Source organism: Muntiacus reevesi, chromosome 16 (assembly GCF_963930625.1).
Source record: "Muntiacus reevesi chromosome 16, mMunRee1.1, whole genome shotgun sequence".
Classification (NCBI taxonomy): Eukaryota; Metazoa; Chordata; class Mammalia; order Artiodactyla; family Cervidae; genus Muntiacus; species Muntiacus reevesi.
Genome location: NC_089264.1, coordinates 21,183,698 through 21,206,406, shown reverse-complemented (window position 1 = coordinate 21,206,406; position 22,709 = coordinate 21,183,698). Strand labels below are relative to the sequence as shown.

Here is a 22,709-nt window from a genome sequence, read left to right as displayed (position 1 = left end):
CAATCTTTGAGTGACATTCAACATCAAATGTCTCCCTGGGATTTAGAACTGGTACAGGATCTTGTTCCATCACTACCAAAAGGACACACAGTTGTCCATACTCCACACATTTAAGTTGTCTTAATAACAGAACCACCAGTTATTTAAAATGACGCCAGAAAGGTACATCTCCAAATTATCTACTAGATATATTACTAGCACTAATAATATTGTGGCCTAAATTTTTCTACTGAAAACTGATAAAATTCCAAAGCAAAATGGGCAGATAAATGGTAATAATATGGATTATAAAATTAATCGGAATATTTGGTTATTAAAAGGAAATCACTTGTATTAAGTAGTGGTATCTTAAACCATTGAAATTCCTTTTGTGGTCTAGAATGAGCTTTCCATGAAGAATAAAAACATGTTAAATGGAAAGTCTTCACCAATAGATGAAGGAAAAGCTAGAAAACTTGTTTAAAGAGTAAAGAAAGCACTGAATTATATGGTAGCTGTTTTGTTTACCTGAGGCGAAAACTATGCTGAAGCATGCATTGAATCCAGAGATAGCCACGATGTCATCCAAACTGCTGGCAGCTATTAATAAGGTTGGAATGCCTTTCTCAACACCATATCCCTTTTCTTGCAAATGTAGCATGGAAGGGACAACAACAGCAGGAGAAACTGCACCGACTACAAAACTGAGAGAAAAAGCTTTGAAAACCAATTTTAAAACATCCTTTTAATGAAACAGTTAGCTTTATAGTAAATTGTACAACCAATATATTAATCTTCATGATGACTTTGAAAGTAAAAATTCTGCTTTTGAGTAAATGTCATTTAACAATGGAAAATATTCCCCAGTGGCTCAGTGGTAAACAATCTTCCTGCAAGGCAGGAGACGCAGGAGATGTGGGCTCGATCCCTGGGTCTGGAAGATCCCCTGGAAGAGGAAATGGCCACCCACCCAGTATTCTTGCTGGGAAAATCCCACGGACAGAGGAGCCTGGCAGACTACAGTCCACAGGGTTGCAAAGAGTTGGACATGACTGAGCACACATACAAATACTCACATATTCTTTAGTGCTGTTAAAATTTTACAGAAATTTTGTTCAAGATGTTAGGTCAAGCACAAATTGCTGCCCCTTCCTCCATCTCAAAAACATTTGAAATAAAGATATGAAAATAATAGGAAATTCCATAAGCTAGCTAGAAAACAAAATGGGAATCCTCAGTGGACAAGAAACTAAGTGTATCCCAGGAAGATAAGAGATAGTTGGTTTAGGGTTGAAAAAGGAAACCATAAGCCAAAATGCATATAAGACTGCTATAGAAGATATGGTGTATTCTAAAAATGCCCCAAACCCAGAAATGGCAGATGTGGGGAGTAGGAGGGACCTCTGAGGAAATTGAATGGTGATTATGTAGAGTACTGCTATAAGAATGGTCAGTAAGATGTAGTCTCCACACCACTTCTATCTCTTGAACAAGTCAGTAAGGAAGATATCTGTCCAAAAGAAGGAACAGTATGAGCACCTAAGTTACAAAGGCAAATGGGAAAATTTCTGGGGTGGCTGGTGACACCCGTGAGGAATGGAGAAATTCCTGCTCAGAATCCCTTGTTTGTGCATCCCATCTACAACCCTGCCTGGTCTCTTCCACTTTCACCTCCTCAATGCTGCAGTAACTATGTGGAGTGATGCACGTGATCCCTGCCAGAACCCTCTAGTCAGGCCAGTGCACACATTCCCCAACTGCTGCTTGTTGACTCCTCACCACTAACACCGGCAGCTTCGTGGGAGCCTTGCACTGCTAACAGAAGCTTACCTACTAATGCTAAGGAGAATGACCGTTTCCCCATTCCAGATAGCCCCTGCCAGTGACTGACTGATGTGAGGGTCTAACAGTTCAGTTCCTTTGCCTCTGGCTGTACAACCTCCCTGGTTTACAGACAAGATTACCTGAGGGACTCACGAAGAACCTAGAATTCTCTGATAAAACATATTTGCTTAATTCAGTGGTTCCTGAACTTTACTGCACATTGGAACCACCTTGTCTACTATTTATCTGTTGTTGCTTAACAAATCATGCCCAAATTTAGAAGCTTAAAACAACACATATTTATTAACTCACAACTTCTGTGGGTCAGCAATCTGGGTATGAATTAGCTGTATACCTCTTCCTACTCAATATCTCTCATGAGGTGGTGAGAGAAGCCCTGATTCCAAGTTTATTCACATGGTTGTTGATAGGTCTTCAGTCTCTTGCCTTGGGGGCTTCTCCACAGGGCTGCACCCAACATGGCAGCTTTACTTCCCCCCAAGAAAGCGATTAAAGAGAGTGCAAGAGAGAACAAGGAAGACAGAAGCCACTGTCTTATGACCTAATCATAAAAGTAATATCCTATCACTTCTTCAGTATTCCATTGATTAGAAGCAAGTCAGTAAGTTCAGCTCAAATTTAGGAAGAGGGTATTACACAAAGGTTTAAATATCAGAAAGCAGTGATATCTGAGAGTGATCTTACCATTTACTTGGGGATTAAAAAAAAAATGCTGATGCCTGGGTCACATTCTAAGACATTCTGATCTGATTTAGGATGGAGTTTGATCTGAATACTGGGATACTGTAAAGTTTTTTTAATTGTAAAAAATACATAACATAAAATTAACCTTCTTAGCTATTTTTAAGTGTACAGTTCAGTACTAATGATATTCACATTGTTGTTTAACTTAGAACATTTTCATCTTGCAAAACTGAAACTCTATAACTGAACAGTACCCTTTCCCCTCTCACCCAAGCCCCTGACAACCACCATTCTATTTTCTGTTAAGATGACTTTGAAGACTCCAGATACATCAGTGGAATCGTACAGTACTTGTCCTGACTTACTTCATCCAACATAGTATCCTCACGGTTTATCCATGCTGTAGAATGTGACAGGATTTCCTCTTTCACAGCTGAGTGATATTCGTGTGTGTGTGTGTGTGTGTGTGTGTGTGTGTGTGTGTATTTTCTTTATCCATTCATCTGTCCATGGATATTTGAGTTGCCTCTACCTCTTGGCTACTGTGAATTATGTTGCAATGAATGTGAGTGTGCAAATATCTCTTTGATATCCTACTTCCAGTTCTTTGGGATATATACCCAAAAGTGGCATTGCTGGATTAAATGGTAGTTTTAAGTGTTTTGAGAAACCTCCAAACTATTTTCCACAGCAATGGTCCATTTTATATACCCAATAGCATTGTATGAATATTCCAATTTCTCCATGTCTTTGTCAATGCTTGTTATTTTCTATTTTTTTTTTAAATAGTAAGCATCCTAATGAGTATGAGGTGCTATTTCCTTGTGGCTTTTATTTGCCTTTCTCTAATGATTATAAATTGGAGAAGGAAATGGCAACCCACTCCAGTGTTCTTGCCTGGAGAATCCCAGGGACGGGGGAGCCTGGTGGGCTGCCGTCTATGGGGTCGTACAGAGTCGGACACGACTGAAGCGACTTAGCAGCAGCAGCAGTAGCAGCAGCAATGATTATAAATGTTGAGCACTTTCATATGCTTATTGGCTACTTGTATATCTTCTTTGTAGAAATGTCTATGTAAGTTTTTTGCCCATTATATAGTCAGGTTTTTAAAATTTGCTGAGTTATAGTGTGTTATTTTTTTACATATTTTGAATATTGATCTCTTTCCAGATACATGGTTTATAATTATTTTCTCCTATTCTGTGTGCTGCCTTTTCATTTTGCTTTCTTTGCATGCAAAAATTTTCAAGTTTCATGCAGTTCCATCTATTTTCACTTTTGTTGCCTGTGTTTTTAGTGTCATATCCAAGAACTCATTGCCAAATTCAATGTCATGAAGTTTTTACATATGGTATGCTAGATATAATATTCTTGGTTGGCTGGGGTTTTTTTCTTTTTTTCTCTCTCTTTTAGCATGTTGAACATGTCATCCCATTCCCTTCTGGCTTGCAAGGTTTCCATTGAGAAACTCAATTATTATCTTACAGGAGTTCTTGCTTTTCTTTCGTTGTTTTTAAGATTCTCACTTGCTGTGATTTTTGACAGCTTGAGTATATCTCTCAGTGAAGGTCTCTTTGGTTTTATTTTAGTGGGAGTTTTTTGATCACTTTGAATTTGTATGTCCATTTCCTTCCTCAGATTTGAAGGTTTGGGCTACTATTTCTTCAAATAGGCTTTCAAACCATTTATTTCTCTCTTCTCTTTCTGAAACTCCCGTAATGTGTAATTGGCCCATTAAATCGCATCCCACAAGTCCCTTAGGATCTCTTTACTCTCCTTGTTTTTCATTGTGTTCCTCTGATTCTAATTTCAAATGACCTGTCTTCAAGTTCACAGATTCTTTTTTCTGTCTGATTTAGTCTACAGTTGATCTCCTGTAATCAATGTCTCATTTAATTGTATTATTCTACAGGTCCAGAATTTATTTTTGGTTCTTTTCTTTTTTTTTTTTTTACAGTTTCTATATGTTTGCTGGTATTCTCACTTTGTTCATGCATTATTTTCCTGATTTCTTTTAGATGTTTGTGACATCTTTGAGCTCACTAGGCCTCTTTATGATAGTTATTTTGAATTCTTTGTTGAGTAACTGACCCATTTTTATTTGTTTAAGGCTGGTGTCTGGAGTTTTATTTTGTTCCTTTAATTGAGCCCTAATTCCCTGTTGCTTTGTATGTCTTGTTATCTTTTACTGAAATTTGGGTTTTGAAAAAACAGCCACCTCTCCTGGTCTTTATGAATTTCATCACTAGGGAAAGACCTTCACCAATCAGCCCAGCTAAAGACTCTGGAAGTCTCTCAAACTTTTCTGGAATGTGCCGTCTCTGGGCTTTGATGCATTATCTCCAGCTGCACTTTGGCCTTTTCCTACTCCAGAGTATCCCAAGTGTCTATTAGCAGTACTGGAATATCTCTGGAGTATAGCAATGCACAGCACTTAATCTTTGTCTTCAGTGAAACTCAGGCATCTAAAATATGCCACTCTCTTTTCTGTCAGTGCTCCAAGTCAGATGAGACAGAAACCAGTCCCTTGGTAGTCTCTTAAAAAGCCAGAATGCAAAAAAAAAAAAAAAAAAGCCAGAATGCAGAACAAATGTTCCAGCTTTTTCTTTTCCTCCTGAGGGAGAAGCCAAATGTTGGGTGTTTCCTCCTGATTGCCCCTTGCTGTGCAAGAGGGGCATGGGGGTATGATGGTTAAGTGCAATATAATGTTCTAATTGCTCCAATGTGCCTCTTCTTGGCCTTGGGCTTGCATGGAATGCTGTAACCTCTCAAGTTGTTTCTGGAGTTACATAAAGGTGATCTGGTCCTCACATTGTTATGATAGTGTCTTCATGTGGGAAAGTGAGGCTGGAGTTTCCTATTCTGCCATCTTCCCAACATCACTCCTCTACTTACTCAGATTTTCAAAAGCTACCCAGGTGATTTTGATGAGTAGCAAAGTTTTGGAACCACTGACTTTTCCTACACTCCTATCTGGCTTTCTTTATTCAGAAGTTTCTACTGAGAGCTCCCTTAATAAATAATCTGCATAATAATCTTAGTGAATTCTCTGGCAATCCTGTGGTTAGGACTCGGTGCTTTCTTTTGCTGCGGTGACCTGTGTTCAATACCTGGTTGGAGAACTAAGATCCTGAAAGCCATGTGGTACAACTTAAAAAAAAAATCTTAATCTCAGTTTGATCTTCTAAGGACACTTGCTTGGTAGCATAAGTGGCCTATTCTCTACAAGAAGGCAACAGCCAACAGGTAAAATAATCACAATAGTAAGTTTCAACTTAAAAAATTAGTGCCCATTAAGTTATCACCAACTATTTGGGGGAAGTCAATACTTTGAATTGAGGCACTGTATTCATTAAATAGAAAAATTTACACCTGAGGAAAGAGATATACTAAACAGTGAACAACAAGAACGTGACTTCAGAATAACTATAAATATCCTCAGAATCACAAAAGTACACTGTATCTGTTCATAACATTTAACTATTATTCTTAGAAATTAATTGTCAAAATTAAATAAATAAATAGGTGATACAGACATAATAGTAGAGTGATGGAAAAGGCTAGAGAACTAAGCAGAGAAAAATTTCCAGTGTGTACTGCAAAGGCAAATAGATGAACAGTATAAAGAAAAACTTAATAGATATGGAGGAGGGAGTTACAAAAGGACAAAATAAAAGAGAACTGAGGAGAGGTAAAAGATATATTCAAGACCTGGACAAAAAATAAATATACAATCCTTTGATTGATTGAGAGATTCCACTAAACATTGAGTAGATTAAAATTTTAAGAGAGTCACCTAAGCATATAAAAAAATTGTTAATTTAGTTAAAAAATGCCCTTATCTTTTAGAAATGCATACTGGGATCCACTGGAATGGGTAAGTGGAGGCAAAAATTAAATGGATTGAAAAATGAAAACAAGTTCAAGATATAGAGATAGTAATCATAGACTATTATTCTGAAGAGCTTGGACATGAAAAGAAATAGTAATAGATAATGATAGATGGGACACAGGATCTAGGAAAATAGTGTTTGCTTGTTTTTGTTATAATATGTACATAAAATATTTTTCATATATATAAAATACATATGCTATATGTAATACATACATATTATATATATGTGCATATATAGTGTACAAGGAAAAGGCCATTAGATTAATTAAAAAATAGAGATAGGGACTTTCCTGGTGGTCCGGTGGTTAGAAATCCATCTGCCAATGCAGGGGACATGGGCTTGAATTCTGATCTCGGAAGATCCCAAATGCCTGTGGAACTAAGCCTGTGCAACACAACTACTGAGGCTGTGTGCCTCTACTACTGAAGCCCACACACTTAGAGCCTGTGTTCTGCAATAAGAGAACCACAGCAATGAAGCCTGTGCACCACAACTAGAGATTAGTCCCCAGTCACTGTAATTTGAGAAAGACTACACACAGCAAGGAAGACCCAGCAAAGCCAAAAAAATAAAAATTTAAAAAACAGGGCTTCTCTGTTGGCTCGGTGGTAAAGAATTCATCTGCCAATGCAGGTGACATGGGTTTGATCCCTGGTCTGGAAGGTCCCACATGCCACAGAGCAACTAAGCCCATGCGCCAGAACTACTGTGCCTGTGCTCGAGAGCCCGAGAACCACAGCTATGGAAGCCTGTTCGCCACAGAGCCTGTGCTCGGCAACAAGAGAAGCCACCACAATAAGCCTGTTCACTGCAACTAGAGAGAAGCCTCTGCTCTCCACAACTAGAGAAAAACCCACACAGCAGTGAATATCCAGCACAACCAAAAAAAAATAAACAAAAAACTGGAGATAGATTACAATATAGGAGAAAAAATAAACTGATAAAGTGAATTATCTTAGCATTAAGCACTTAGGAACTATGAATATTTGTCAAGGATATAGTAGATTTAGGACATGGTTCTATTTCTGACCAACTGATTTCCAAGATTCTCTACCACAGTAAAAAGAATTTTAATGATAAACTTTTCTATACAATATTCTGAATATTTCAATAACCAGCATTTTAACTGGATATTTTCATAGAGAAAAATGAGAAAAAGTTACCCCAACAGAAATGCCCACTGCCAGGGAAAATTCATAAGGAAGTGGGAAATAACAGCAGTTGAACAAGCCTCCATTAGACATGGACCCATAGACAATCTTATACAAACTCGCTTCAAATTCTTCAAAGCCTGAAATATAAACATAGTCACACTTAGACAAGCTTGTAGTGGCCAATAAGAAGATTATTTTAAGCAATATTGAATTATATAATCTTTTTTGAGTGATAATCTTATTAAAGTAAATCTCCCAGATATTCCATATGCTTTAAATGCTAATACAGATCATTTTATATGTCATCATATATTGGATTATAAACTATTTAATATTTTATAAAATGCTGTTCTATTTTAATTATTATAATGACTCAGTTTTGTGTGATTAAATAAATATTTCTACCTTCCTTAATCTTCCTAGTAAATAGCATAATGAAAGTATCCTATAGGTTTGTTTCCATCAGTTAACTTTTAGGGATGAACTGTGTGATTAGTGTCATAATTATAACATGCCAAAGGAGAAAATCACATAAAAAATGCATAATTAACTAAAAAGGAAAATTTTCAAATTTTCTCATTGGTTCAAATTTTTTTACTGGATAATATAATAACTTATCACTGTCTATAATTATTTATGCTCTTCAAATACTTTCACCAATCTTATATATTTGCCACATTTGTTGTATTCTGAATAACTGTTATATTTGTGAATATCCATCTTTAAAAAACTAATTTATGGTTCCTTGACAGTAATATTTTAAGAAATATCTTAAAAGATTAACTTTTATAAAAATATAATCAGGAACATACTTCTGTGGGAAAAATTCATGAAAGAAAAAACAAAACAGAAGCAATAACCTTTTATGGGATGACCTTATCCTCTGTTAACTGAAAAGTAAAGATCTCCACAGAAGAGCCACAACTCCAAAATAATACAAATGCTGCATAAGGGATATCTATCTCTATGTAAATAATTAAAGACTATTACTAATAGAGATCCTACATCACACTGATTTCTTTTCATATTAGTAATATGATCAGAAGTAGACATTAAGGTGCCAATATTTCTGCAAAATCTTGCTTTTTGTCTTAGTTTTGCTCTACCTGAAACAACTATAAGAAAAATTCTGCCTATTTTTCTTTTCCAGCAGCCTCTAATATTTAAAATAACCAAATTCAAAGTGTAATTGGAAATCTACCTCTGGATCGAGTCCAAGCCCAGCTCGCACTAGAATAACGGTAAGGGCAGTATTTCTTAAAGTTGAAGACAGTTCATTACTAATACAGGTGACATCACTGAGGAATGGAACATTCCTAACGACAAAACCAGCCAGTAACATCCCTTAGAAGAAAAAAATAAATCATGTCTGATTCAGTTCATTTTTCTAAGACAGAAAACAGAAATGTTTAATATCCCTTCTTCAAACACACTGTATCTCTCATTACTTTGGAGAAGGATAGGTTACATACACGTAGAGGAGACAGCATAAAAAAAGGAATGGAGATAAGAAATGATATATCTCAATGGTGTGAAACAAGTAATTCAGTATTGAAGGAACATTAAGGACTAGCTGGGAGTGGGGAAGGGGCAGGAGGGGCCAGATCATGGAAAGCTTCCTTTACTCCCTACTTCTCCCAGTTTTGGCAGAGTAAAGCACTGTGGGTAAGTTTTAGGCAGGAAGTGAGACAACGAGTGTTGCATTGTCTATGTGATGGTATTGGTAAATGAGATAGACATAAAACTAAGGAGGGACCAGAAAAAAGGCTCTGCCATAGTTCATGGAATGGTTAGAAACTAATAGCCTGAACTAGGACTAGAGTGGACGCTTTGCAGAAGTGGAAAAGAGATCCAGTAAATACTTGTGAGATGCTGAAGGGTGTTATGAACACAGGAAGGGTGTTAGAGATAAGACAGAGTGATTACCTCTTTTGGCAGTAACTAAATATTAGAATGTATTGAATACTTAGAAGATATAACACACCTCTAAAAGAAGTTTTTCTGTTAATTTTCCTCTTGTCTACCTGGAGAGTTACATAACAATGGTGATGATGAAATAGGGTGTAACATTGTTTAGGCAGATGATACACCAATTAATATACATAGTGGAGATGCCCAAGGAACTCGCCCAAGGAACTCACCCAAGAACTATAAAACATATTGGTGCCCTAGTCACGATAGTATTTGAATCTTGTAATTGTATTTGAGGGCTTCCCAGGTGGCTCAGTGGTAAAGAATACACCTGCCAATCAGGAGACACAGGTTCGATCCCAGGGGTGGGAAGATCCCCTGCAGAAGGAAATGGCAAGCCACTCCAGTATTCTTGCCCAGGGAAATCCCCTGGACAGAGAGGACTTGTGGGTTACAGCGCATGGGACTGCAAAGAGTTGACTGTGACTTAGTGACTGAACAACAACAAATTTTATTTGAATTAGGTTATCCATAGAAAAATTCAGTTTCTTTCAAATTTTTCCTTTTCTATAAAACATGTAAAAGTTAATTTAAAAATGTCCTATTAAATGATACAGCAACAACAATCACATATTGAGCATATTTAAATTATTTTAAAATATATTTCAGGAAAAATCTGTGTATAGAGAATAAATACTTCTATAAGCAAGCTATATATACACATATATAGTAAGTACACATATAAAAAAGCTATGTAGATCATATTACATTGAAATAGTTCTAAATTATATCTACTCTGACTAGAATATAGTCATAATTTACATATAGTCAATGACAAATAAAAGCTAATTATTCACTTACCAAGGAGAGGAGGAATTTTAGGCACTGAAGGCACTTTAATGATTTCCAAAAGTTTCCCCCCAATAAGGGCACAATAAAAGATAATTAACAGTCCAAATAAACCTCCATTAGGAAGAACTTCAGGGCCTGAGAATACCCAGGCTACACACCATATCATAAAAAGTATACTTCCTGAAATATAAAAAAGCACATATCGATTTATCTATCTAGACATAGATAATATACAATAAGACACGAATCATATATTACAAAGTCTTTGTCAACTTAAAAGAAGAATTTTTATTAAGAAATATTTTAAAACTATATGTGAATACTTAAAAGTGATAAACTTTCTTATATTACTTTTTAAAAATGTCATAGCAATATGATGAGGTTTACTTCATTTTATATTTGACAGTAGTTTTTTCATGAGGAATAAGGTGATTGGTCATAATATGAATTCTCAAATTTATTGAAGCTCATAGTGGCAGGGTGCCACATTTTTTAATGGCAGCAAACTAAATATCTATATTGAATGGATAACTTGGTGTTTGATACAAATTATTAAAGGGGATAATACATGAGGTCTGATGGCTGGGCTCCCCTGGTGGCCCAGAAAGTAAAGAATCCATCTGCAATACAGGAGACCCAGCTTTGATCCCTGGGTCAGGAAGATTCCCCTGGAGGAGGAAATGCCAATCCACTCCAGTATTCTTGCCTGGAGAATCCCAAGGACAGAGGAGCCAGGCGGGCCACAGTCCATAGGGTCGCAAAGAGTCCAACAAGTTTAGCTCTCATGGATCCTTTCTTTTAGGCAATTACTTGAGGATGTACACTAACAAAACCAGGAGGAAACCAGCAAAGGTGAAATATTTTAAACTTGGAAACAGGGGACTGAAATCAGGAGAGCGCTGAAAGTTCTAGAATACAGTCTTCCACAGACCTAGAAAACCACCACAAAGGGAAACAGAAAAATGAAGGTCTCTGGGAGGAAAGTCTCCAAGAATAAGGAGGAATTTTTTAAAGTTTACAAAACTATGGAAAAAATCAGTGGTTGCCAGTGGATTCGAGGATGAAGGAGGAGTGAATAAGTAGAGCACAGGAAAATTTTAGAGCACTGAAACTATTATGTATGCATATTATTAAATATGTATGCTAAAACCCAAAGAATGTGTAATATGAAGAGTTAGGGTTAGGGTTATAAGTCATGTGAAGGTAATGTACAGCATGGTGACTACAGCTAGTCACATTGTATTGCATTTTGAAAACTGCTAAGAGAATAGACCTTAAAAGTTTTCATCCCAAGAAAAAATATTTTAATCATGTACGATAGATGTATTGTGGTGATCATTTTGCTATATGTACAAATATCAAATCACTGTTATGCACCTGAAACTAATCTAATGTTATATGTTAAATGTACTTCAATTTTTAGACATTTTCAGACAAATAAAAGCTGAGAGAATTAACTGCTAGAATAACTACACAACAAGAAATACTAAAGGAAGGTTTTTAGGCTGAATGTAAAAAAAACCACATGGAAGCTCAGATTGCCAGAAAGAAATGTAGAGAATCAGAGAATATGTGAAAAAATATAAGGAACTGTTTTAACTTAAAAAAAGAAAAAGACTTTTGCCTTTTTAAGAAAAAATAAAACAAATGTAGAAGTAAAATATATGATAAATCTAGCACAAGAGCAGAAGTGCAGTTCAGTTTAGTCGCTCAGTCGTGTCCGACTCTTTGTGATCCTATGAACCACAGCACGCCAGGCCTCCCTGTCCATTGCCAACTCCAGGAGTTTACCCAAACCCATGTCCATTGAGTGGGTGTTGCCATCCAACCGTCTCATCCTCTGTCATCCCCTTCTCCTCCTGCCCTCAATATTTCCCAGCATCAGGGTCTTTTCCAATGAGTCAGCTCTTGACATGAGGTGGCCAAAGTACTGGAGTTTCAGCTTCAGCATCAGTCCTTCCAATGAACACCCAGGACTGATGTCCTTTAGGATGGCCTGGTTGGATCTCCTTGCAGTCCAAGGATCTCAAGAGTCTTCTCCAACACCACAGTTCAAAAGCATCAATTCTTCTGCACTCAGTTTTCTTTATAGTCCAACTCTCACATCCATACATGACTGCTGGAAAAACCATAGCCTTAACTAGATGGACCTTTGTTGACAAAGTTAAAAAGTCTCTGCTTTTTAATATGCTGTCTAGGTTGGTCATTACTTTTCTTCCTAGAAGTAATCGTCTTTTAATATCATGTCTGCAATTACCATCCGCAGAGCCCAAAAAAATAAAGTCTGCCACTGTTTCCACTGTTTCCCCATCTATTTCCCATGAGGTGATGGGACCGGATGCCATGATTTTAGTTTTCTGAATGTTGAGCTTTAAGTCAACTTTTTCACTCCCCTCTTTCACTTTCATCAAGAGGCTCTTGAGTTCTTCACTTTCTGCCATAAGGGTGATGTCATCTGCATATCTGAGGTTATTGATATTTCTCCCAGCAATCTTGATTCCAGCTTGTGCCTCTTCCAACCCAGCATTTCTCATGATGTACTCTGCATATAAGTTAAATAAGCAGGGTGACAATATACAGCCTTGACGTACTCCTTTTCCTATTTGGAACCAGTCTGTTGTTTCATGTCCAGTTCTAACTGTTGTTCCTGACCTGCATACTGGTTTCTCAAGAGGCAGGTCAGGTGGCCTGGTATTCCCACCTCTATCAGAATTTTCCACAGATTATTGTGATCCACACAGTTAAAAGCTTTGGCATAGTCAATAAAGCAGAAATAGATGTTTTTCTGGAACTGGACAGAGGTTCATGACATTGTACAGGAGACAGGGATCAAGGCCATCCCCAAGGAAAAGAAATACAAAAAGGCAAAATGGCTGTCTGAGGAGGCCTTACAAATAGCTCTGAAAAGAAGAGAAGCGAAAGGCAAAGGAGAAAAGGAAAGATATTCTCATTTGAATGCAGAGTTCCAAAGAATAGCAAGGAGAGATAAGAAAGCCTTCCTTAGCGATCAATGCAAAGAAATAGAGGAAAACAATAGAATGGGAAAGACTAGAGATCTCTTCAAGAAAATTAGAGATGCCAAGGGAACATTTCATGAAAAGATGGGTTCAATAAAGGACAGAAATGGTATGGACCTAACAGAAGCAGAAGATAGTAAGAAGAGGTGGCAAGAATACACAGAAGAACTGTACAAAAAAGATCTTCATGACCCAGATAATCACGATGATGTGATCACTCACCTAGAGCCACACATCCTGGAATTCAAAGTCAAGAGGGTCTTAGGAAGCATCACTACAAACAAAGCTAGTGGATGTGATGAAATTCCAGTTGAGCTATTTCAAATGCTAAAAGATGATGTTATGAAAGTGCTACACTCAGTGTCAGCAAATTTGGAAAACTCAGCAGTGGCCACAGGACTGGAAAAGGTCAGTTTTCATTCTAATCACAAAGAAAGGCAATGCCAAAGAATGCTCAAACTACCACACAATTGCACTCATCTCATACACTAGTAAAGTAATGCTCAAAATTCTCCAAGCCAGGCTTCAGCAATACGTTAACCGTGAACTTCCAGATGTTCAAGCTGGTTTTAGAAAAGGCAGAGGAACCAGAGATCAAATTGCCAACACCCACCAGATCATCAAAACAAGCAAGAGAGTTCCAGAACAACCTCTATTTCTGCCTTATTGACTATGCTAAAGAGCAGAAGAGGGATCAGTAAAGTCATACTGTGCAAAGCTCTTTTATATTATCTTCATCTGAGTGATGGCTTTCAAGTGCATATATTTGTCTACATTCATGAAGCTGTGTACACTTCCAAGATCTGTGCACTTTCTGGTATGTTGACTATAATTCAGTAAAGTACCATTAACAAGAAAAAGTTTATGAGATGATGGAGAGTTTGGAAGAAACAGGAGTATGATACTGACAAGGAGATTAAGCCTTAGCACCCACCAAAACTCTGGCAGTTATGGACAAAGCTGTTATAAACATCTGTGTGCAGGTGTTTGTGGGCAAAATGTTTCAGCCCATCTGTGTAAAAAACACCAAGGAGAGTGACTGCTGAATCATATAGTTAGAGTATATCAAGTTCTGTAAAAAACTGCCAAACTGTCTTTCAAACTGGCTGCACCATTTTGTGTTCTTAGCAGTGATGAATTAGAGTTCCTGTAGTTTTGTCTCCTCACCAGCATGTGGTGTCAGTGTTTTGGATTTCTGACCATTCTAATGGATGTATAGTGGTATTTTATTGTTGTAATTTGCAATTCAGTATTGACATACGATGTTGGGAACATTATTATATGGTTATTTGCCATCTGTATATTTTCTTCAATGAGGTGCCTTTTAAGATCTTTTGCCCTTTTTAATCAGGTTGTCTGTTCTCTTATTATTGAGTTTTAAAAGTTCTTGGTATATTTTATTTACAAATAGTAAATGCTAGAGAAGCTGTGGAGAAGAAAAAACCCTTCTACACTGTTAGTGGGAATGCAAACTGGTACAGCCACTATGGAGAACAGTATGGGGGTTCCTTAAAAAACTAAAAACAGAGCTACCATATAATCCAGCCATCCCACCCCTAGGCATATATCTAGAGAAAACCATAACTGAAAAGACACATGCACCACAATGTTCACTGCAGCACTATTTATAATAGTCAGGACATGGAAACAATCTAGATGTCCATCAACAGAGGAATAGATAAAAAAGATGTAGTACATATACACAATTAAATATTATTCAGCCATAAAAAAGAATGAAATAATGCCATTTGCAACAACATGGATGGGCCTAAAGAATGTCATAATGAAGTAAGCCAGACAGAGAAAGACAAATATCATATGATATTACTTATATGTAGAATCTAAAAAAGTCTACAAATGAACTTATCTACAAAACACAAAGAGGAGGGGATGGCAACCCACTCCAGTGTTCTTGCCTGGAGAGTCCCATGGACAGAGAAGCCTGGTGGGCTACAGTCAGACATGACTGAAGAGATTTAGCATGCATGCAAGCACACAAGAGAAACAGAGTTATAGATGTAGAAAATAAACTTATGGTTACTGGGGAGTAAGGGTGTGGGCAAGGATAAATTGCAAGATTAGAATCGATATACACATACTACTATTAATAGACATAAAATAAATAACTAATAAGGACCTACAGTATAGCACAGGGAACTCTACTCAATACTCTATAATGGCCTATACAAGAAAACAATTTTTAAAAGAGGGGATATATATATATGTATAACAGATTCACTCTGTTGGATATATGAAACCAACAGAACATGGTAAACCAACTATAACCCAATAATAGGTAAAAAAATACATTCTTGGTATATTTGTATAGTTATTTATCAGATGTGTTTTGTAAATATTTTTTTTCCCAGTTTGTGGCTTGTGTGCTCAGTCTCTTGACATTGTTTACACAGAGCAGAAGTTTTCAATGTTAAATTGAAATAAATAATTGTTACCAATTATTCATGGATTTCCTGTTTTTCCTAAGTAATCTCCATAACTACGGTCATCTAGATTTTCTCCTATGTTACCTTCTATGAGTCTCATTGTTTTGCATTTTACATTTAGATCTATGATCCACTTTGAGTTAATTTTTATCAAGGGCATAAGGTCTGATCTAGATTAATTTGTTTTGCATATGTATGTCCAATAGTAGATCTACCATCAGACTATCTTTCTTCCATTGGGTTGCCTTTGCTGCTTTGTCAAATATCAGTTGACTATGTTTATGTGGATCTATTTCTGAGCCCTCTATTCTGTTCCATTAATATATGGACTTCATGTTAACCAAATCACACTGTCTTGATTACTTTAGGTTTATAGTAAGTCTTGTTAAGTGAGTAGGGTCTGTTCTCCAATTTTTAATTTTTCTCCTTCAATACTGAGCTAGTTATTCCTTGTCTTTTGCATATCTATATAAATTTTAGAGTGAGCCTGTTGATATCCATGAGACAACATGTGGGAATTTTGATTGGAATTACATTGAACCTATAGATCAAGTTGAGATGAGCTAACATCTTGACAATATTGAGTCTTCCATGAACATGGAAAATCTATACATTTAGCTTTTTCTTTAAATTCTTTCTTCAGAATTTTACAGTTTTCCTCATGTAGCTATTATACATATTTTGTTAGATTTATATGAAGGTATTTCATTTTGGGGAGTACTAGTGTAAATGGTGGTATGTTTTTCACTTCAAATTCATTGCTGGTAATTAGGGGAAAAAACCTGAATTTTGCATATTAACCTCGTATCCTGCAATCTTATTACACTCGCTATTTAGTTGTTACAGTTTTTTCCCTTGATTCTCTGGATTTTCTACACAGATGATCATGGCATCTGTGAACAAAGGCTGTTTTATTTCTTCTTTCCCAATCTGTATGCCTTGTATATCCTCTTAACGCTTTTCTTGTCTTACTGTATTAACTAGGACTTCCAATACAATATTGAAAAGGAGTGATGAAAGGGCATTCTTACAGGGAAAGCTGTTTTCTCAAGATTAATTATGATGGTAGCTGTAGATTTTTAGTCGATTGTTCTTTGTCAAATTGAGGAAGTTCTCCTCTGTAATTTGCTGAAAGTCTTTATCATGAATGAATGCTGGATTTTGTCAAATGCTTTTCCCGCATCTATTGATATGATCGTGTGATTTTTCTTCTTTATCTTTTTGATGTGATGGATTACATTGTCATTTTCAAATGTAAGCCAAACTTGCATACCTAGGATAAATCCCACATGTTTGTGAAGCATGTTTTTATATGTTGCTGAGCTCTATTTGTTAATATAGAGAATTACATCATTGAGAATTTCTGCATCTATGTTCATCAGAGGTACTGGTCTACAGTGTGTTGTTTTTTTTTTCCTGTAATATCTTTGGTTTTGGTAGGAGAGTACTGCTAGATTCATGAGTTGGCAAGCTTCCCTCTGCTTCTATATTCTGGAAAAGACTGTAGAAAATAGGTATAATGTCTTCCTTAAATATTCAGTAGAATTCACCAGTGAAATCATCTGAGCCTGATTCTGTTTGGGGAGGTTATTAATTGTTGATTCAATTTCTTTAACTGACATAGTCTTATTCCGATTACCTGTTTCTTTTTGTGTGCATTTTGGCAAACATGTCCTTCAAAGGCATTGGTCTTCTTTTTCTAAATTATCAGATTTGTGGACACAAAGTTGTCTGTAGTATTCCTTTATTAACCTTTCAATGCCCATAGGATCTATAGTGATGTTCCATCTCTCTGGTATTGTGCTTTCTTTTTTCTTTGGAGAAGGAAATGGCAACCCACTCCAGTAGTCTTGCCTGAAAATCCCACGGACAGAGGAGTCTGGTAGAGTACAGTCCATGGGGTCGCAAAGAGTCGGACACAATTGAGTGACTTCACTAATTTTCCTTTTTCTTACCCTAGTGAAAGGCAATCAATTTTACTGATCTTTTCAAAGAACAAACTTTTTGTTTCATTGATTTTCTCTATTTCTTGTTTTCAATTGTATTGATACCTTCTTTAATTTTTATTATTTCTTTTCTTTTGCTTACCTTAAATTTACTTTGCTTCTTTTTCTACTCGCCTAAGGTGGAGGCTTGATTCTCTGGTGGCTCAGTGGTAAAGAACCTGCCTGCCAATGCAGGAGACGCGGGGTTTGATCCCTCGGTTGGGAAGATCCCCTGGAGAAGGAAATGGCAACCCACTCCAGTATTCCTGCCTGGGAAATCCCATGGACAGAGAAGCCTGATGGGTTAGAATCCATGGGGTTGCAAAGAATCGGACATGACTCAGCAACTAAACAGCAACAAGGTGGAAGCTTAGGTGATGGATTTTTAGATTTTTCTTCTTTTCTAATGTATACATTAAATGCTATACTTTTCCCTCTTAGCACTGTTTTCAGTGTATCCCGCAAACTTTGGTAAGTTATAGCTTCACTGTAATTTAGCTCAAAATATTCAGAAATGTCTCATGAGGTTTCTTTTTTGACTCATGTGTTATTTAGAACACATGCTATTGGTTAATCTCCAAGTATCTGGGGATTTTCCATCTGCCTTTCTGTTAACAAATTATACTTTAAGTCTACTGTGGTCTGAGAGCATACATTGTATGATTTTTATCTTTTAAGTTTATTAAGGTGCATTGCATGTCCCAGAATGTGGGGCTTCTTTAGCCTTCCTATTCTGAGACACAACATTACTGAAATTAGGCCAACTAAATAACTCTACAATAATCTCCAAGTACTCAAGTGAAAGGAAGAGTCACAGGTCTCCCATTTTAAATCAAAAGTTAGAAATGATTAAGCTTAGAGAGGAAGGCACGTTGAAAGCCTAACCCATGAAGGCCCACGATATGGGCCTCTTTTACCAGTTAGCCAACTGCTAAATGCAAAGGAAAGTTTCTTGAAGGAAATTAAAAGCGCTACTCCAGTAAACATGCCAATGATAAGGAAATTAAACAACCTTATTGCTTATATGAAGAAAGTTTTAGTGGTCTGGATAGAAGATGAAACCAGTGTGTGTGTGTGTGTGTGTGTGTGTGTCTCTGCTTAGTCCTGTCCAACACTTTGCAGCCCCATGGACTGTAACCCGCCAGGCTCCTCTGTCCATGGAATTTTCCAGGTAAGAATACTGCAGTGGGCTGCCATTTCCTACTCCAGGGGATCTTTCCAACCCAGGAATTGAAACTGTGTCTCTTGTGACTCCTGCATTGGCAGACAGATTCTTTACCACTGTGCCACCTGGGAGCCCTCAAGCCAGCCACAACATTCCCATAAACCAAAACCTAATCTAGAGCAAGACCCTATCTCTTTCCAAGTCTATGAAAGCTGAAAGAGACGAGAAAGCTGCAGAAGAAAATTTTGAAACTAGTAGAGGTTGGTTCATGACTTTTAAGGAAAGATACCTTTCCTTAGATCACATCTAAGTGCAAGGTAATGCTGATATAGAAGCTGCTGCAAGTTATATGGACTATAGAGCTAAAATAATTAAATGACAATGACTAAATGAAACAACAGATTTACAGTGTAGATAAAACAGTCTTCTATTGGAAGAAGATACCATCTAGCACTTTCATGGTTAGAGAGGAGAAGTCAATACCTGGCTTCAAAGGACAGGACTAACTTAAGTGCTAATGCAGCTGGTGACCTTAAGTTGAAGCCAATTTTGATTTATCATTCCAAAAGTCCTAGGGCCCTTAAGAATGATGCTAAATCTAACTTGAACAACAAGGCCTGGATGACAGCACATTTGTTTACAACATTTTTTTGTTTACTCAACATTTTAAGCCCACTGTTGAGACCAACTGCTCAGAAAAGATTTCAAAATATTACTGCCCAAATGGTCACCCAAGAGCTCGACTGGAGAGATACAATGTTTTCATGCCTGCTAACACAACATCCACTCTGCAGCTCATGTATCAAGGAGTAATTTCTCTTTTCAAATCTTCTTATTTAAGAAACACATTTTATTGATGCCATTGATAGTGATTTCTCTGATGGATCTGGGCAAAGTAAATTGAAAAGCTTCTATTTCTAAAAAGGATTCACCATTCTAGATGCCATTAAGAACATTCATGATTCACTGGAAAAGGTCAACATATTAACATTCACAGGAGTTTGGAAGAAGTTGATCATAGCTTTAAATGGATGACTTTGAGAGGTTCAAGACTTTAGTGGGGAAAGGAACTGCAGATGTGGTGGAAACAGCAAGAGAGCTAGAACTAGAGCCTGAAGATGTTAAGGAATTGCTACAAAAGCGTGAACAGATGAGGAGTTGCTCCTTATGAATGAGCAAAAGAAAAAAAAGAAAGAAAAAATCGGGGGTGGGGGTGCGGTTCTTAAGATGGAAACTACTCCTGATGAAGATGCTGTGAATACTACTTTTGTACATCTGAGTTTCTGACCTATATCATTTCCTTCTCTCTGAAAAACTTTTAAAACTTTTGCAAGGCAGGTATACTGGCAACAAATTCTCTCAATATTGTTAATCTGAGAAAGCCTTTATTTCTCTTTCACTTTTGAAGGATAATTTCATAGAATACAGTTGGTGTGTGTGCGTGTTTTGTCTCAACACTTTAAATATTTTACTCTTTTTGCTTGCATAGTTTCTGAGAATAAACTGGACGTAACTTTCATCTTTGTTTCTCTATACGTAAGGTGTTTTTTCCTCTAGCTTCTTTCAAGATGTTTTCTCTATCTTTCATTTTCTCCACTTTGAGCATACTACACAGTTAAGTATAGTTTTTGAAGTTTTTTAAAAATAACTTATTCTGCTTCATATACTCAAGCTTCCTGAATCTATGGTTTGCTATTTGACATTAATTTGGAGGAAATTATCAGTCATTATTACCTCAAATATCTCTTCGATTGTTTTCTTTCTGGCATTCCTATTACCCATATGTCACAACTTCTGTAGTTGTCCCATTGTTCTTGGATATTTGTATTTTGTTCCCCAATTTTTTCTCTGCTTACCAGTTTTGAAAGTTTCTACTGACAAATCCCGAAGGTCAGGGATTCTTTCCTCAGCTGTGTATAATCTCCTAATGAACCAATTGAAGGCATTCATTTGTTAGCGTTTTTAGTTTCTAGCATTTCGGTTTTGATTCTTAGAATCTCCATCTCTCTGTTTGTATTACCCATCTTTTCTTACATGTTGTCTACCTTTCCATTGGAGCCCCTAGTGTATTAGTCAGAGTTGTTTTAAATTCATGGTCTGATAATGCCAACACCCTAAGCATATCAGGGTCTGGTTCTGATGCTTTCTCTGTCTCTTCCAACTGTGTTCTGTGCTTTTTAATACATGCTATGTATTTTTTTGTTTAAAGGGGAATATGATGTCCTGTATAAAAGGACCTCTGGTAACATGGTGATAAGTTGTAGGGGAAGAAGAAGAGTTCTCTAGTCCTATGATGAGGCCTCAGTCTTTTAGTGAGCCTGTGCCTCCTGGGCTAGAAATTTCACAAGTGCTCCTCAGGGTTTTGTTTTTTTTTTTTTTTTTTTTTTTCTTTTCTCATCCCCTTAGGTTGTGTGGGATGGCTAGAAAGGACTGAAGTTGGGTATTTTTCTTACCAGTTGGTTAGGCTAATAAAAGTCCCTAGAGGTTATAATGTGATAAAATAATTTCTCTGAGGGCAGTTCTTGTTAAGCACAGAATGCTGTTGCTGAAAGTAATTACCTTTTCTCTTCTCTTGACAGAAAGATCTTGGAGGTAAAATTCACGTAAGAATATCCTCCCAACGCGACAACTGGGCTACCCTTGGAGTCATTAACTCTCAGACTTGCCCACATTGAGCCTCCATCTAATTTGTTAATTACATTTTATGTTTTCCTACCCTCACCTAGAGAGGTTTCTGTTCTGTAAAATTATGATTCTCTGTATCAACTTCAGTTCAGTTCAGTTGCTCAGTCATATCTGACTCTTTGCAACCCCATGGGCTACAGCACGCCAGGCCTCTCTATCCATCGCCAACTCCCAGAGCTTACTCAAACTCATGTCCATTGAGTCAGTGATGCCATCCAACCATCTCATCCTCTGTTGTCCCCTTCTCCTCCCACCCTCAATCTCTGCCAGCCTCAGGGTCTTTTCAAATGAGTCAGCTCTTCGCATCAGGTGGCCAAAGTACTGGAATGGCAGCTTCAACATCAGTCCTTCCAATGAATATTCAGGACTGATCTCCTTTAGGATGGACTGGTTGGATCTCCTTGCAGTCCAAGGGACTCTCAAGAGTCTTCTTCAACACCACAGTTCAAAAGCATCACTTCTTCAGTGCTCAGCTTTCTTTACAGTCCAACTCTCACATCCATACATGACTATTGGAAAAACCATAGCCCTGACTAGACGGACCTTTGTTGGCAAAGTAATGTCTCTGCTTTTTAATATGCTGTCTAGGTTGGTCATAACTTTTCTTCCAAGGAGTAAGCATCTTTTAATATCATGGCTGCAATCACCATCTGCAGTGATTTTGGAGCCCAAGAAAATAAAGTCAACCACTGTTTCCACTGTATCCCCATCTATTTGCCATGAAGTGATGGGACCGATGCTATGATCTTAGTTTTCTGAATGTTAAGCTTTAAGCCAACTTCTTCACTCTCCTCTTTCACTTTCATCAAGAGGCTCTTGAGTTCTTCTTTGCTTTCTGTCGTAAGGGTGGTGTCATCTGCATATCTGAGGTTATTGATATTTCTCATGGCAATCTTGATTCCAGCTTGTGCTTCATCCAACCCAGCATTTCTCATGATGTACTCTGCATATAAGTTAAATAAGCAGGGTGACAATATACAGCCTTGACGTATTCCTTTTCCTATGTGGAACCAGTCTGTTGTTCCATGTCCACTTCTAACTGTTGCTTCCTGACCTGCATACAGATTTCTCAAGAGGCAGGTCAGGTGGTCT

At 37.2% G+C, this 22,709-nt stretch overlaps 1 protein-coding gene across 5 annotated transcripts in view; it reads right to left on the bottom strand.

The window, feature by feature from the left end:
• SLC9B1 (solute carrier family 9 member B1) overlaps positions 1–22,709 on the bottom strand; it is a 74,821-nt gene that overhangs the window by 13,619 nt on the left and 38,493 nt on the right. For all 5 annotated transcript variants that reach the window (XM_065907036.1, XM_065907035.1, XM_065907033.1 and 2 more), the window contains 4 exons: positions 10,331–10,501; positions 8,760–8,902; positions 7,568–7,695; positions 508–683 (listed from right to left, as the gene is read on the bottom strand). In XM_065907036.1, the coding sequence (XP_065763108.1) occupies positions 508–683; positions 7,568–7,695; positions 8,760–8,902; positions 10,331–10,501 (618 nt within the window). The remainder of the gene's footprint in view (positions 1–507; positions 684–7,567; positions 7,696–8,759; positions 8,903–10,330; positions 10,502–22,709) is intronic.